This window comes from Staurois parvus, unplaced genomic scaffold (genome assembly GCF_062004578.1).
Source record: "Staurois parvus isolate SC_StPar_1 unplaced genomic scaffold, SC_StPar_1.0 ptg000218l, whole genome shotgun sequence".
In the NCBI taxonomy this organism is placed as follows: domain Eukaryota; kingdom Metazoa; phylum Chordata; class Amphibia; order Anura; family Ranidae; genus Staurois; species Staurois parvus.
The window spans coordinates 135,001-152,496 of record NW_028318014.1 but is presented as its reverse complement, the minus strand read 5'-3'; the positions used below and the strand labels follow the sequence as shown (position 1 = coordinate 152,496).

Here is a 17,496-nt window from a genome sequence, read left to right as displayed (position 1 = left end):
AAATAACATTTTCCAACTTATTTACAGAGTGTTGTTAAAACAAGAGCAGATGCCACACTGTGGTAAACATGGCCCCTATCCCAATATTTTTGGAATTGGCATTTGCCAGCATTTTTGATGCCGTCTCACCTTTTTTGAGATGTGTTGCTGGCATCAATTTCAAAATTACCTTATTTGTTTTTCTTAAAATGGTACTTTTTGTCTGTTTAAACATTTGATATGTTTTCTATTGTGAATAAAATACTATATGGGTTTATGAGATTTGCAAGCTCTTTCATTCTGTTTTTATGTAGATTTTTCACAGCATCCCAACTTTTTGGGAATTGGGGTTGTATAAAGAATAAACTGCTTATATTTTGATTTTGCCCTGAAAAGAGGTAACTACAATGTCAAGTACAAAGCACAGCAGAACATTCACTGACAGTATTAAATTATTGAGAAGATATTTGGAACCCTGATGCTTAGAAGATATGTATTTGTTGTCTTAATGCTAATGGTGCATTTCTTTGTGGCAGCTGTTCTGACTACAGTATTTCAGTAATGGTCCATAACCAGCAGAAAGAGGGAAAAAAGACACACAACTACCCTTTCTCACTCTGTTTTGCTTTGCAACTTTCCATTTTTGTAATACTGATTGTCTTCATATTAAACTGTGCCTTTTAATCTGATATTTCAAAGTGTGGTATATTAGAATAATGGGTCTTGAACAGATGACTCACAGCCAGTAGCATGACTGAGCTGGCAGTTTTCCTATGTTCATTTAATAGCTTTCTCTCCAGGCATTTGAAATGGTCTGTGCTTGATGTAGCAGGGCACGGTCAGTGACTCTTCTTCTTTTCTTCTTAGATAAACATAAAGATTGCACTGGAGTAACTGTGCAGATAACACCGGATAGGTAATTGACATTTTTATATTGCTTTATTACTTTTTAAATTATTAATTTGTTAACTTCTAGTTAACTAGTCACTTCAAAACTGTTTTATAAAACTATTGCACATGCCTTTGTTGAATCCTGTTTGCTGGGGGATAGAGTTCCCTCTTGGCGGAGACTTGCCGAAAGGGAGTTTAAGAGTGGCTTGTAGGTAGTTTAAGGTCATTAGAATTTTTGTTTCAGTGAGTTTCTATGGTTGGACAATACAAGCTGTGCTGAGAAAGTTTGTATTTTCATCATGGAAATGCTCTGAAGCTGCTCACCGCTGATTGGAAAAAGCTCACTGTAACTACCATAAAAAGGGAAGAAAGTAGGAAACTCTCATAAAGTGGATAAGTGGATTCTCCTCACCTTCCAAAATGTCCCTACGTTCACTGGTGCCTGCTCACGTTCTAGTGACAGCTTCTTTTGTTAAGACCTGACCCTCCTCCTCCCACCTTAACATGCTCTGAAGTGAGGCCACTTATTACATTTGATGGGCAATAAAGTAAGATGGATGAGAGGAGGTGGACCAGAATTAACACAATGCAGTTGCGCTCTATAGACACATAATCATGTGCAGTAGGTTTTTGAGGGATCAAGGGACTTCCGGAGATAATCCAAGAAAGCAAGTAGACACCTGTTGCCAATGTAGAAGGTGAGGTGAGCTCAAACTGCCACATCACCTCCACCAGCCATTTGACCATACAGCCTCCTTTCCTTTTTTTTCCTCTGATTGCATTCCTGAATCAGAAGAGTGCATTGACAACCCAAATCCCCCTTACACCTATGTTATATAAATAAACCTTTCACTCATGGGAGTATGCTTTGTTTAAATGGGAAATGTGTACACCCAAGCCTTGATGTGCTTTCTCTCTTAGCCAAGGCCACGCCAGCTGCCATAGGAAGTGTTCTTTAGAAAATTTGTCTAATAGACCAAAATGGGGGACAGTTTTAAAAAAGAGCGAGGGCAGAATAAGACTGTTCTTTCATGCGTGGGTGACTGGGAGCTATGTTTATTTTGCTAATATTGTGCATGGTACAAACGTTTAATTATTATTGTTATGATTCATAGGCAGCCACTGATTGCTGGTATTTATCTCCTGATGTCAATGGACACTGTTATCCCACCAGGGGAAAAAAGTAAGGATTTCTTGCATATTTAATAAATGATACAAGTATGAAGGTAGATGTCTGCTGTTGTTATGTTTTTTTTTTCCCCCAAAAAAACATAAGTACCTTATGGCTTTGGCTATACAGTTCTCTTTTATGTGTCTCCTCTCAACAGATACAGAGAAACAAGGAAATGAATGATTTCATGTAACAAACTGATTCTTGAAAACAATCCAAATTTTTTTAAATTAATTTGAGCTTGTTCTGTATGTATATATGTATTTATGTGCATATTAGGTTAGAAATATGTTCTTTTGAGGTGGGCAGTGTATGTACATCTAAGATTCCACAAGCAGACACTACAACCTTTTTTGTTGTGCTTTTAGGGTTTGTTCAGTTTGTTCACTTTTTTTAAAGTGAGTGTAAAGGTTTAAATTTTATTTATGTTATACGTATATTTTCTGTGCAATAGTTTTGCACAGAGCAGCCCCAATCCACTCCTTCTTGGGCCTCCCTGCCAGCCGTCTTGGCTCCACCCCCCCTCCCCCCTGAGTGTCCCCATAGCAAGCCACTTGCTATGAGGGCACTCATGCTGGCTCCTTCCCGAGCTGCTTCTGTGTATCCAATAGACACACAGAGTGGGGCTCATCCCCGTTCCCTGCCTCCTTCTCACTGGTTGTGAATGACCACAGCAGGAGCAGTTTGCTCCTGTTACTGTGTCTGAGCCAATGAGGAGGCAAGAGAGTCTCTGCTCTTGTGCTCAGAACTGAATCAAGATCAGGCTCCATTACGTATAAGGGGGCTGGTAGAGGAAGCTGCATGCAGAAGGTTTTTCTTACCTTGCAGAGAATGCATTAAGGTAAAAAAATGTTCTGCCTTCAGAACCACTTTATATTAAAACACATCTTAAAGATTATATCAGGGTACTATACTGACTAAACTGACTGCATCCCATTATATTTTATTTGATTTTCCTGCATTGACATTAAGGAAGGTTTAGCATTGTGTTTTATAAAAATACATGGTAACATGCTGTCCTTAGGGAGAAGACTGTCTGCTTTCTTCCCTGCCTGGGGCTAAGAGTGGCCTAGAAACAGCACAGGTTACTTGCTGGTAATTGGTTGCTGGATGCATTGAATTACTTCTGTCATGTAAGATGATGGTAAATCACTCACAGTGTTGCAACAGACCTCAGGAAGGAAAAGGGTATATGTTTTACAATGTGTAGACATATGAGAATGCTCCTGTTTTTTCCATATAAAGGGTAACTGGAGGGTTTCATGATAGCGTGGATATAACTGCATTATATCTTTATTATTATTAGTTTGGTAGTGAATAAATATATATACAGTGGGTATCGAAAAAATTCATTCCGCTTTAAAATAATCACATTTTGTTGCTTTGCGGCCTGAAATGAAGACAGACACAGTTTTTGTTTTATCCAGCTGTATTTACTCATAACATCCAAGTGAAATATATAACACCAACATGTCAGGCAAAAAAATAAATTCAAAAATAGAATCACTGAGTGGAAAAAAGGATCACCCCCTTGTGTCCGTATTTTGGTGAACCACCTTTTGCTTTAATTCCAGCCTTTAGACTGCGTTGAAGCCTCCTATTCTAAAAAACGCTCCGCAAACGCCGGACCAAAGCTTGCCAAACACTATAGGGGCGTTTGGCAAGCGTTGGTAAAACAATCAAGTGTGAACGAGCCCTAACATTGTTGTTTTACTTTTTTCCTGTATATCTCATGCTGGACACAGTGGCTTAGTATTAGTATTTCTGACCTGTAAGATTTAGACTTATATAGCGAGAGGAGAGGTAGACAGTTTGTAGGTTTCAGAAGATGATCCTTAGCTTATATCTCCTTTGTTTAAAGTGGAAGTAAAGTCCACTTTAGAACTTGTACCTACAGGTAAGCCTACAATAAGGCTTACCTGCAGGTACAGTGAATATCTCCTAAACTTGCACTGTTTAGGAGATATTCACGTAACATGCAGCTGGCGACATCACCAGGGCATGTATTCCGAAGGGACGGTATATTGCACCGGACCGTCAGAGCTCTGTGCTATAGCCGAAGGCTCCTGTGTGCATGCATGGGAGTGATGTCATCGCGACTACGGCCATTCATACGACCTGAGCCCATGAACCTGTAAGGTGGACCAGGTGAAGATGGCAGCACCGGGGATCTGTGACATTGATGTGCTGGAGGGCTCCGTGTAAAGGTAAGTCTGTCATAATATACTAGTATGCGGTTGTAATGCCTATGAAATGTGTTGGCCTTGGACCTTTTTGTTTCTTGGGTAATTTTTACAATAAAGCATTGTTGCCAAAATGCCAGGGGCATGAGAGGTGACTGATGTGTCATTTCTCTAGACCAAAGGAACAGAGTCACAAGATATTCTGCTGAGAGCAAGATAAAAACTTGTTTATGGACTGAAACGTGTTTATGACATCTAGTTACCTCACATTAGAAGATAAAAACCTGTTTAAAGACATCTACTTGCTTGAGAATTTAGAAATCCTTAAGTCTGGGGTAGATGAGAAGAAGTTTTGGGGTAGATAAGAAGCAAAAGTGTGACTTTTCAGATAACGAATATGGTGGTTGAACATGACTCGCGGAACCCTTCTGATAGCTCTTCCTGTGGTGGGTGTGGCGCCGCCCACTATTGAACAGTTTTCAGAAAATTAGTTTATAAGGCGGAGGTCCGGGCGAGACCAGTAGAAGCCCCCCCTTAGTGGGCAGAGGATGCTGTGACGCTGGGATTTTTGCCAAGTCTATATGGGCTCATCGGCTGGTCGTGCCTACGGCTTCCCCGTGACCTCCTGGGCAGTTTTGGTTCCGATGGGATTTGTTCCTCCCAGCTTCTAACATAGCTTTAGTAATGTATTAATTCTATGCTGTGACGCTGTCAAATTATGTGTTTATTTCATTCTGTAATGCTCACACTCTTACTGATGTGTGTTATTATGCAGATTGTGATGACTATAAGATATATCTTCCTGTGTGTCGTGTGATAATAAAAGTGGAGGTTTTGACAGTACAAGGATATTGCAGTTGGATTCTGTTATTTCTTGGAGTGCCGGGTGAATGCTACGATGTTCCAGGACAGGTGTTCATTTGGTAGATGGTCTTTCACATGTGTAAAATATGTAATGGTTTAAATGCTGATTAAAAGGTACCTGCATGACTACATGTTGATTGTGTGCGTGTATATGACTTTCTTTTAGTTATTGCACCCAGCATCTCTATTACAGCAGTGCATGCTAGTACATTATGACCTAAACCTGCAGGGGCCCATTGTTTTCTTTTTTTTTTTTTTTTGCAGTTTACTACCGCTTTAAAGAATAAGTTCACCTTTTGGGAAAAAATAATAAATGCACATATTTTTGCAGGAAAAAAATGCGCATTTATTATTTTTTTTCCCTAAGGAGCCTGGAAAGCATTGCATAAGTGATCAGTGGATCAGGAGTGCAATGTCAGATTCCTAAAGACAAGCCCTGTAGCTTTCAACCTATACCTTCATACGGGCTGACTTTTCACAAGCTGCAGGGCTTGTGAATGAACTATGAGAGCGCTCATCAGTGACCTCATAGTGCATTCAGAACTACAAGGTATTAGCCGTAATGGCTGACGGTAGTTCATGCATTCACAGGAAACGCATGGCCACGCTGCTTTTGGATTGACAGAGCGAGAGTGGGGAGAAGATCTCTCACCCGCTGTCACAATGACAGGGTAATCAGGGGAACTGGCTAACAGAGCTGAAACATGTTACATGTTCCACCCTAAATATAGGTGTAACATGTTCCGAAAGGTGAACTTATCTTTTAAGAGGTCTTCATTATAAAACTTTTTAGTTCGTAGACTTTTGTACTAGTTTAAAGCAACCTGGTATAAGTCGAAATTCCTCCTTAATAAAGCTAGGCAATTTACACAATTATGGTTATTGACTTTGTCTAATTTACTCATAATATAAGCTGTCTGAAAATCAATTCCTTAATGAAGCATTTCATGTCTTTAACATAAGAAACAGGAAGTCAATAAGCTTTCAGAAATGGTAAGGTAAGACTGATATTTATACTGCTAGACATGATTTCCCAAAAGCTGATATATTGTTTTCCTAAAAGCTGATATCTTTGACTTTGAAAATGGGATGTAGAGAGGCTATTATCATGTTACAGAAGAGCAGAGTAACCGACAGCTTGCCTTTCACTTTTCAACATTTCTTTGTATCCTGCGAACATTCTATTGCACATAGAACTAGTTCTAGTGGTAACATTGGCATTAAATGGTAATCTAACATTGGTTGGAGATTTGTCTGTTTGTGAAAGCGAAGGATGTGTTGGGATTGGAGGTTCACATAGTACCATGCTTGTGTCAAAGCAAAAGGAAAAAAGATACAACACTTGACATTTTATTGAAAGTAAAAAAAGTTTTCTTGTCATTGGCTCACATGACATATATTTGTATCCTGTTGTCCAGTTCTAGCAGTGTAGGATGTAACACCTGAGCAGTGATGATCAGTTTTAAGCCTCATGTACACAGGTGATGAAGGAAAGCACAACATAAAAGTTTGGCGCTTTTTTCCCGCATCTTGGCAGCCCAGGTGCTGTGTACAGACGCTGGGAATAGCTGTACATGGTACGCATCTGTACTGTCATACACCCACGCATAGCTTGCAGACATATTCACTGAATGCTGAATTTCTGTGTTTGGTGAATATGCCTGTATGCTATAAGCTGATGTATGTGAATAACTGCGTATACTTGTATACAGCTACCCAAGGCTATTTAGGTCTGTACGCAGCACCTAGCTTCCCTGGCACAGAAAAAAGCCAGCATTTTACATTATACACCCCAATGTGCCCATGTGCATGAGGTTGAAGACTTTGAAGCAGTATAGATTTTTCAGCACGTCATATAATCTGCAAAAAATGTGTTTTTCTGTTTTGTTTTTTTTAGATTTCATGTGCTGATTGGCTTGTGGAAAATGTCTTTATTATCTGATTGTGCATCAGACAATGGGACATTCTGATTTAACACCACAAAAAGTGTGCAGTTTTATTGCATTGGCAGATCTGGCTGTGCAACAATTGGGCAAAAGGACAGGCAGACCTCTCATCTCTGTTGGAGATTGATGAGAACTGTGGCCATCTATGGCTGATCTTCGTCTTGATTAGGCTGCTTATTCCAGAGAGCTGATAATACTAGCAAGAATTAAGACAATGTAAGAGGCTTAGACATAGATTTATTGAAGGATTAATTTTCATTCCAGCCTGTGCTCTCTTCAAGTATATGTTATCTTCTAGGGAATTATAAAAATATATAACACTCCTTTGATCCCGGTTGGGTAGTTAAAAGGTTAACACAGGTTAGCAGGAATTCATCCTTTTGTAAATCAAGCTCTTAAAGCTAAACTTTGAGGAAAATACAATTTACTCTGTGACTACCCCCGCGCTGCAAGGGTTAAAGTGTTACTAAACCCAGGACCCTTCATTCACTATCTGGTCTCAACAGTACACACTACATGGAAATGCAATATTTTTAGTAAATATAAACTGATAAATACCTTTTCTCATCAGCAGTTAGATCAGTCTTGTGACTTCTATCAGTGTCCAGCAGAGCACATGTTAAAGCTTGTAGGAGGATTTTTCTTTCTGCTCTAGGAAGATGCAGATTCCCTGACCTCTGTCTGGACAGTGCTGATTGGCCCTGTGCTGATCACATGCACTGTCCCAAGAAAAAAACCTCTCTAGCAGTACACACTAAACTGAGCATGTGTAGAGGGTCTCCACACCATATGTCTTATCAAGAGATGAGAGAGAGACACTGGAAGAAGAGGAGGATCAGAGAAGTCAGGATCAAACTGCATTTTTAAACAATGCAGAGGATTAACCCCTATAGGTTCCACAGTGAGTATATGCTTTACTGCATATATAGACTGATTTTACTGTTGTGGGTTTAGTAACACTTTAAATGCTCCTTTATGGCTAGAGTACCTTTTTAAATGCTATTTTGCACACCTTACCCATGCTACAACAGACTTTCTTTTCTTAATAGGCTTGGTCCCTAGAAGCCTTTTCTCTTTGTCGCTCCATCTGTCAGTTGCATTCTGACCTCTTCATAAACAATGCTTCTGATCTATCTTCAGTCTGTTTGATGTAATGTACTGTAAGAAAGCTTTCTGTTTGCCAATTATAGAGATTTTAGGAATGGCGTACTAATGGCATGGAAAATATCAGTCTGACCCCGGAATGAAAAATGGGACCATGGTATACCTTTAGTCCCTCCTGCCTATATATCTTCATCTTTTTCCAGTCTTCATTCTAAGGTCCCATATTTCTTTTTAACAGAACTATTCCTTCCATTCTTCGCCTAAAGTGTACCCAAAGTCTGCTCTATTTAGTTTTGGATAGAGTGGTGAGAGGTTAGATTCTTTGCCAGGTTTTCATTGCCATGCCTGTTAGGGAAGTTTACACTTTCTATTTATGCTGGGGATCACTATCTCTGGCAATGAAAAGGAAAATTCAAAATGTTGAACGATGTCAGGTTTTCACCATAACAAGAATAAAGGGAACAAACTATCTTTTAAAAGTAGTGAGCACAGTGAGTTTTCTCCATAGGCTGCAGTGGGAAAGCTGACTTCCATCAGCCTACAAAGAATTGGTACACTTTTATTAGTATCTGGTAAGGGATGAGTAGAAGAAGTAGCACTAAGGAATACTATACAGAATCGAGGTATGTAGTAAGCCTGTAAATGGGCTGGACGCAGCGTAGACTGCAATGTGTAAGGGGCTAACCAATCGCTGTAGTACTGGGTATGAGAGAGGTAAAGGGAGTGGATTACAAACAAAAAAATAAAGAAATAATAGAGCCAATTCACATCTGAATCGCACAGGAACACAGTCCACGTTTCTGTGCGATTCAGCATGGTGCAATTTTTAGCCCATTCATTTGAATGGACTGAAATTTCACCAAAAAGTAGTGCATTCACTACTTTTAAAAGGGCACTGCAACCAGATTGCATGGTACTCCTGTGCCATACAGACCTGTGCAGACAAACGGACTGCATTTGGGGTGTCCTTAGGAATACATTGAAATCCGAAGTAGATCAAGCACCCAATGCATTTTAAATGCGGTGCAGGAAATGTGCATGGAATGCGGTTTTACTGCACCACGTTCTGGTGTGAACGGGCCCTAAAGTAAATTCTATAAGGGATTAAAAAAAACTAAAAAAATCGAAACACAAAATTCTTTCATGCAAGAAAATGTTATCCCAAAGCTTGAAAAAGTGGCACAGAAATATGGATGAGTATTGTTATATAATAGCAGTTGGCCTGGAGCCCTATGTCTTTATGTGGTCACAAAGCTCCTTAGTGACTTTTTATGTCTCACTAATGTACAGCAGGGGATACATTATAGTATGAATAATTTAACAGTAGCTCTCACGACTGATAGCCACAGACAAAATCACATGTATTATGGTCACATATATCATTCTATGATGTCTTCAATTATCGAATGCTATTTTAAAATAACTTTTCTGTGATTAAAGTGGTAGTAATGTATCGCATACTAGCACATTATGAAATAATTACCTTCGAACAAAGCCATCCAGTGGCGCGCTGTCACTGCTGACAGGGCTTGCATCTTCACCCAGTTTTCCTTCCGGGTTCGCGGGCTCCGGTTGTATGAATGGCCGAGCCGCAATGATGTCACTCCCATGCATGCGGATGGGAGTCACGACCCTGACATGGAGCTCTGAAGATATGGCACGGGCATGCTGTCCCTTCAGAGCGCATGTGCCGGTTGACGTCATCGACTGCATCCTGTGTGAATACCTTTTAAACAGTGCACGTTTAGGAGATATTCACTGTACCTAAAGGTAAGCCTTATTATAGGTACAAGTTCAAAAGTGGACTTTTCTACTACTTTAACGTGCGAGCGCATATTTGTGTGTGTGTGTGTGTGTGTGTGTGTGTATATATATATATATATATATATATATATATATATATATATATATATATATATATATATATATATATATATGGATTATATGTGAACATGTAAAATAAATAGCTTTGCAAAAATTAAGCAAATTGATCCTGGTACAAGCAAACCACAGTAATGGCTCACTGCCTAATATACCAATCCCACACTAGTGTGTTTAGGTCTCACAGGGTTACTAAAGTACTGAAAAATATTCTAATGGAGTTACAGGTAGCAGTAAAGTTCTGATAGAAATTCTAATCTCTTCCTATATTATCCAAAAAATACTGCTTTTGGTTGAAGCTGGCTTTTATTCAGTACAGCTTGGTTACCCTGTCACTGTTCAGTGAAGGAGAAGTGGCCGATAGATGAGGTCATCCCTCTGCTCTCTCTCCCTGTAAGCTTGTGCAGACTGTTGACTGACAACTGTAGAGTTCTGATTGGTTAAGTGGCTGTCCTTCTGTCTCTTAGGGAGGCCATATATTCTTTATGAAATGGTTGATTTTTCTTCCAATCGATCTCTCCTGACAAGATATATCAATCCATAGTTTATAACCCAATCAGTTGATATACTATGCACAAAGAAGTGGACTTCCATTTATATTTGGATGGCACGATTGTGAGTTATTGATCATATCTCTGTTTACAAACAGAGATGCAATCTCATAATCTGATCTATAAAAATATGATCAGATTACTAACCAAGGCATCTTTGGGGGTGGTGATATAATGAGAAATGATTGATAATTTTCCACCCTGGACAGTCAACTCAGTCTAGATCCGAAGGGAAGTTATGCCTGTTCAGTCTGACTGAAGTACAAATCAATCAGATAATAAAATGGAAATGTGTATAGCTACCATAAGTGTTAATGTTATGTCTGTATTAGTTCTGTGTACAATTATTTGATGTTTTAATGAAGAGATGACTGGATTAAACCGTGTTTTACATTTTTGTCTGGAATTCATATTTACCTGATATTTTAAATTTGTCTGCTGTTGTTGTGGATAAATTGACATTGACACGTGCTAATGTATTTTTTCTATGTGTTTTTTAGCAGTGTACTCGGATATTGCTTGTATGTATGAGAAACCTTCAATGTACCCGTTTGCCTACAGAGTCCACACTCATCAGTTAGGTGAGTTTCTTTGCTGCTGTTGACATAATCATAATGAACATTTGTGCAGTGTTGTAAATTTCCCCTGTTGTGCTCATAGGTCAAGTTGTTAGTGGGTACAGGATCAGAAATGGCAAGTGGACTTTAATTGGAAGACAGAGCCCTCAGCTACCACAGGTAGGACATTGTGTCAAAACAAAAATGGAAATCACCACAATTTACAGTAGAAATTTTAAAGATAGGTGTACATGGAAGGGCTTTTATACACCGCAAACATAACAAAAGGCACTTTACAGCACACTTAGCAGCTTGCCAGCACAACAACATTTTCAAATATATTCGAAAGTCAGGAGGCCTCTCTGTATAGATAGATAGTGTGGTCCTTACTCCTCCATGTTAGAGCAAAGTCTGGGTTGGCAGTGATGAGCTCAGGTGTGTTTGGATACTAGTCCAAACCCACCTAAGCTATCATGCCAGGAAGCTATCATTGTACAAAGCCAATCATAAGCAACAGGGGCATTCCCCATCCCTCAGCAGCATGTATATATGCTCTTTATATACATACAACTGCAGGGCAGGGAATGCCTTGGCCACTTATGATCTGCATTGTGCAATAGCAGCTTCCTGGATGGTTGTCTCAGGTGGGTTTAAACTAGGATCCGAACACGCCTGAGACCACCCCTGTTCAGGGATCAGGATCACAAGAACCACAAAGGTTACAGCAGGCAAAGTTCTGTTGAACATCATAAAAGGGGTAAGCTTTGGCATGTTCGGTCCTAGTCTGAAATCACATTAGTAAGCTCATGGGGAAGCTGTCACTGTACTGGTCCAATGATAAACGGCTGAAGCATTCCCTGCCTCACAACAGTGCTTATATATACTCCTTGTGTACGTGTTGGGCAGGGAATGCCCTGGACACAGATGATTGGCCCAGTTCAGATGACAGCTTCATGGTGGGCTCACTCCCATGGGTTTGGACTAGGATCTGAATGTGCCCAAGCTCATCATAAACTTTCTTCTACATAAAAAGATTTCTTCAACAAAACAAATGAAAGCATTGCACTTAGGTCTTTCATTGCAACATGCACATTCTAGGACAAGGCTCACCAGCCAATAGTGTTCTGGTCTGGTCACACATCTGCATGCAAAGCTATCTTTGCAGTAATAGTTATCACTGCAGCCCTAGACCTCCATCCAAAGCGTGCCCCAAGCGCACACACACAGAACCTCTGACTTTCTGCAGAATCGTTCCCATGTGGAACAAACCCACCATTCCTCAACTGGATATATCCCTGTTCTTTAAGGCTCCCTTTGCTTGCCAGCACTAGCTCTCTCATTGCTGTTCACTACCTCTGCACAATGACATCTAGTGCTCCTACCACACAGTGTGTTTATATAAAGGTATGTAGAAGCTATGCTTCTGTGCATTCCAACCTAATTGGACCAGTGTTGTATCTTCTTCAGATCCTAAGGCATATATGATAGGAACCCTGTTTAAAACCCAGCTTCAGGAAAAGAGAAAATCCTCCCTTAAAGTGAGTCTGCCCCAGCACTGCAAGGATTAAATATTAATTTTAAGTCTAAGTGACCTGGAGAAGCGTTTTTATTTTCATACCTGATCCACCACTTCTCCGTTAGCCAGTGCTCTCCTTCTCCCCTACACTCTGGCAGTGGTCTGGCTATGGCTGGCTTTAAATTTGATGATGTCAGAGGACATGTGACCACTGGAGCTCAGAGAAGAGGCTGCGGGGACTAGTCTTATTGCCCGGAGGGAGCCCACAGAAGTGGATGGTCAGGAAGTAAACCTGCTTTTTGTGGCCCCCTAGACCTAAAAGAGCATGTTTTTATTTTCCTAGAGTTCAACTTTAAGTACAGATTTTTAATTGAGTTTAACATAATTGTATGGTGTTTGTATAGTTGATACTGATATTTTAAAATGTGCATTTTTTTTTTAGGCATTTTATGCTGTTGAACATCCTCTTGATGTTCACGCTGGTGATATTCTGGCAGCCAGATGTGTTTTCACAGGTGAAGGAAGAACATCTAATACATATATTGGGTATGTTTGAAAGATGTAACAAGTTGAACGTTGTTAATTGCAGACACAGGTTAACTGGTGATAGCTGGGCCTTAGATCTTCAAAGCCTTTACTGCACAATTTCCAAACCCTAATACAACCATTCAAGCATAGAGGGCTTTAGTTATGGTCAGATTTTCTAAACAAGACTGAAGCAATTTTCCAGATTATGTTGAGAGGTATGTAGGAATTAAATGAGAACAGTCTGGAAACCCTGAATTTTTTCATTCCTACGTGGAACGGTTTGTGCGTCATGGCTTTGTACTGTGTAATATGTTCTGCATGTTTATGTTTGAGCTGACGCTGCCATAGGAAATAATTTGTAGCAAATCTGCCTATTTATAGCCTATATAATGTAATATAATATTCTTTTGATGAAATGTTTATATGTATGCTATGAAGTGAAACATAGCTTGTAATACAATACCAATTTCTGCTTTCTTAATATGGTGTGCATGCCATATGGCATGTCCAGTATAGATTGGTATGATTGTTATATTTGTAGAAAATATTAATTCTGTGTAAAACCGAACAGGTATTTGTGACTCTAAAGTAAATAAGACCTTTTATATTGGAGATCAGCAACTAAACTGTATTATACAGTGAGGAACAGAAGTATTTGAACACCCTGTGATTTTGCAAGTTCTCCCACTTAGAAATCATGGAGGGGTCTGAAATTCACATTGTAGGTGCATTCCCACTCTGAGAGACAGAATAAAAAAAAATTCAGGAAATCACATTGTATGATTTTTAAAGAATTTATTTGTGTTGCACTGCTGAACATAAGTATTTGAACACCTAAGAAAATCAGTGTTAATATTTGGTACAGAAACCTTTGTTTGCAATTACAGAGGTCAAACGTTTCCTGTAGTTCTTGACCAGGTTTGCACACACTGCAACAGGGATTTTGGCCCACTCCTCCACACACATCTCCTCTAGATCTGTCAGGTTTTGTGGCTGTCGCTAAGCAACACGAAGTTTCAGCTCCCTCCAAAGATGTTCTATTGGATTTATGTCTGGAGACTGGCTAGGCCACTCCAGAATCTTGATATGCTTCTTACGGAGCCACTCCTTGGTTATCCTGGCTGTGTGCTTCGGGTCGTTGTCATGTTGGAAGACGCAGCCACGACCCATCTTCAATGCTCTGACTGAGGGAAGGAGGTTGTTGCTCAAAATCTCACAATAAATGGCCCCATTCATCCTCTCCTTAATACAGTGCAGTCGTCCTGTCCCCTTCGCTGAAAAGTACCCCCAAAGCATGATGTTACCACCCCCATGCTTCACAGTAGGGATGGTGTTCTCGGGATGCAACTCATCCTTCTTTTTCCTCCAAACACGACGATTGAAGTTTAGACCAAAAAGTTCTACTTTGGTCTCATCTGACCACATGACTTTCTCCCATGCCTCCTCTGGATCATCCAGATGGTCATTGGCAAACTTCAGACGGGCCTGGACATGTGATGACTTGAGCAGGGGAACCTTCCGTGCAATGCATGATTTGAAACCATGACGGCATAGTTTTCTACCGACCGTGACCTTTGAAACTGTGGTCCCAGCTCTCTTCATGTCATTGACCAGCTCCTCCCTTGTAGTTCTGGGCTGATTCCTCACCTTTTTATCATCAGTGATACCCCACGAGGTGAGATCTTGCATGGAGCCCCAGTCCGAGGAAGACTGACAGTCGTCTTTAGCCTCTTCCATTTTCTAACAATTGCTCCAACAGTTGATCTATTTTCACCAAGCTGCTTGGCAATTGCCCCGTAGCCCTTTCCAGCCTTGTGGAGGTCCACAATTTTGTCTCTGGTGTCTTTTGACAGCTCTTTGGTCTTGCCCATGGTAGTAGTTGGCATCTGACTGACTGTGGGGTGGACAGGTGTCTTTAAAGAGCTCAGACAGGTGCTACTAAGTTAGATTAATGAGTGGAGTAGAGGTGGACTTTTTAAAGGCACAGTAACAGGTCCTTGAGAGCCAGAATTCTTGCTGCTTCTTAGGTGTTCAAATATTTATGTTCAGCAGTGCAAGACAAATAAATTCTTTAAAAATCATACAATGTGATTTCCTGAATTTTTTTTTAAATTCTGTCTCTCAGAGTGGGAATGCACCTACAATGTGAATTTCAGACCCCTCCAGTGGGAGAACTTGCAAAATCGCAGGGTGTTCAAATACTTCTGTTCCTCAAGTACCTAAGTGGGAAAAAAAGGACATCACAACCACAACAAAATATATTATTGTACCCCTAAAATTTAGGGCAATGTGTATTTGTGAACAGGGATTACACTTAATCAAGAGAGCCAACATAATTCACTTACTGCAGTCCTGTTGTCCATATTACATCGGTACTGATATTTTTTTATCAGTGAGACTATGAACGAAACTAAGCAGCTACTGATGAAATAGAGTCCTTTCTGGAAGCCAGAAGAAAATAGGACTAGATATAGATGCTGATTTACTAAAACTGGGGAGTGCAAAATCTGTTGCAGTTGTGCATGGTAGCCAATCAGCTCCTAACTTCAGTTTGTTCATTTAAGCTTTGACAGAAAAAACTGGAGCCCGATTGGTTTCTATGCAGAGCTGCTCTGGAATTTGTACTCCCCAGTTTTAGTAAATCAACCCCATAATATCTTCCTTTGTGTTTTTGGATTTCTGTGTGGCAATGATTGGCGAATGCAGCTGAGTACAAACATACTTCCCCTATTCTTGTGAGCAAACCGAGAGTGGTGAAACGTGTCATGGAAGGTTGGTTCCCAAATGGAGACATCATTGTATGCAGTTATTTTGTTGACTAGTAGTAAATATGGCAAGAGTAGCTAAGAGTGGGGTGCGACTGATACCTTTTCTCATATTTCTGATGGGGAGTAGAAATGGATCTTAGTGGTTGACACCCAAATTGTCCATGTACAGGAGGGTCGAGTCTTGAGCAAATTTTTGGACTTGGGTATGTTTTTGTTACAAATATACTACAGCTGAATGGGAAGAACCTTGTGTATGAACCTGTTGAAGTTGTATAAAGCCCATCCATGTCTGAACATTAGTAGCAAGATGCTTATTTTACTTGTATTGCTGATGGCACCTTACTTCTGATACTTATTTTCATTGGCTTTATTGATAAATGCTTTGCTGCTTTTAAGCGTTCCTCTAACTCTAAGAGCATCAGCACCTGAATCCTTTGTGCACCCAAGTTCCATTCTTTAGGTCTCGATAGACAGACAAATGTTGCCCAACTGTGACAGGCTGTAGTCATGATGGGTACCATCAGGCCTCAGATACGTCCAGATGGTGGATCATAGGTTTTTTTTCTATGCAGTTGGCTGTTTTTCCAAGAGACAACTGTGTACTTGAGCACAAAGACATGTTTGCTCATAATGTGTGTGTATGGCTGCCAGAGAGTAGAGTTTTTATTTTGCACTTCGATTTTTCCTGACATCTGAGTGTTATCCGCTTTTCATTTGCAGATGGATAGGTTGAGATCATGGTGAATGAGTTCAGATACAGTGGCTGCGATGTAGGTGCTTCTCTCTTGCATGTACTTCTAGACGTGTATGCTTTGAATATTTGGTTATTGTAGCTGTAGTTTGTGTTTTCCATTGGCAGACCTATTCTCCCTCTTTGACTTTATACTAGACAAATCGGTGAAGGGTTATGGGTCAGTAGTGTCCTCTGGGCTTTGTAAAAAGTATTTTCTTTTTTTCTTCTTTTTTTATTTTCTTCCCATATCTGTTATTCATAAAAAAAGGAAGAACATTGTGTTGCCAGCTTGCAAGAAGCAGAAAATCAATAGTATTAAACCCGTTATTTCAAAGCTTTGTGCCAGAAGCTTGTCTCCTGTGGCCGTGGGTGAGATTGTGGAGAGTGTGTGTATATGTCTGCTGGTTTATGTGAGCAGGGAGAAAGCTATTAGTATGGCAGGTATTCCACGCACACATTATCATGCTGAGCCGTTTTCACAGCATCAGTAGCAAGCACATAGGTTGGCGAATGACTTGTGTGGTCTCTTGGGGGCTCTCTGCTTTCAGTGCACGGAAGAAGCCAATTCCCCTTTTGTAGCCCTCCGGTTTTTTTTTTTTGTTCTTCTTGCCTCATATCATTACTGTTGCTATGGTAAATAAGTGAATCTTGCTAGATACCACTGGAAAGGACAGCACTGGCATATTTTTCACAGCAGAGAAATATCCTCCCCCATACTTCCTCTAGCAATCCCAGCAGAGCCAGTGGATAGTCTGCTTTTCAATATATAAACAAAAAGATGTTTTTTAGTCTTTGCACAGGAATACAAAGTATCTCTAACTCTA

The 17,496-nt window shown here is 40.1% G+C and overlaps 1 protein-coding gene across 7 annotated transcripts in view; it reads left to right on the top strand.

The window, feature by feature from the left end:
- Positions 1–17,496, top strand: part of PAM (peptidylglycine alpha-amidating monooxygenase) — a 248,266-nt gene that overhangs the window by 123,199 nt on the left and 107,571 nt on the right. For all 7 annotated transcript variants that reach the window (XM_089679111.1, XM_089679107.1, XM_089679108.1 and 4 more), the window contains exons 8-12: positions 847–895; positions 1,986–2,053; positions 11,071–11,151; positions 11,231–11,307; positions 13,086–13,189. In XM_089679111.1, coding sequence (XP_089535237.1) covers positions 847–895; positions 1,986–2,053; positions 11,071–11,151; positions 11,231–11,307; positions 13,086–13,189 — 379 coding nt within the window. The remainder of the gene's footprint in view (positions 1–846; positions 896–1,985; positions 2,054–11,070; positions 11,152–11,230; positions 11,308–13,085; positions 13,190–17,496) is intronic.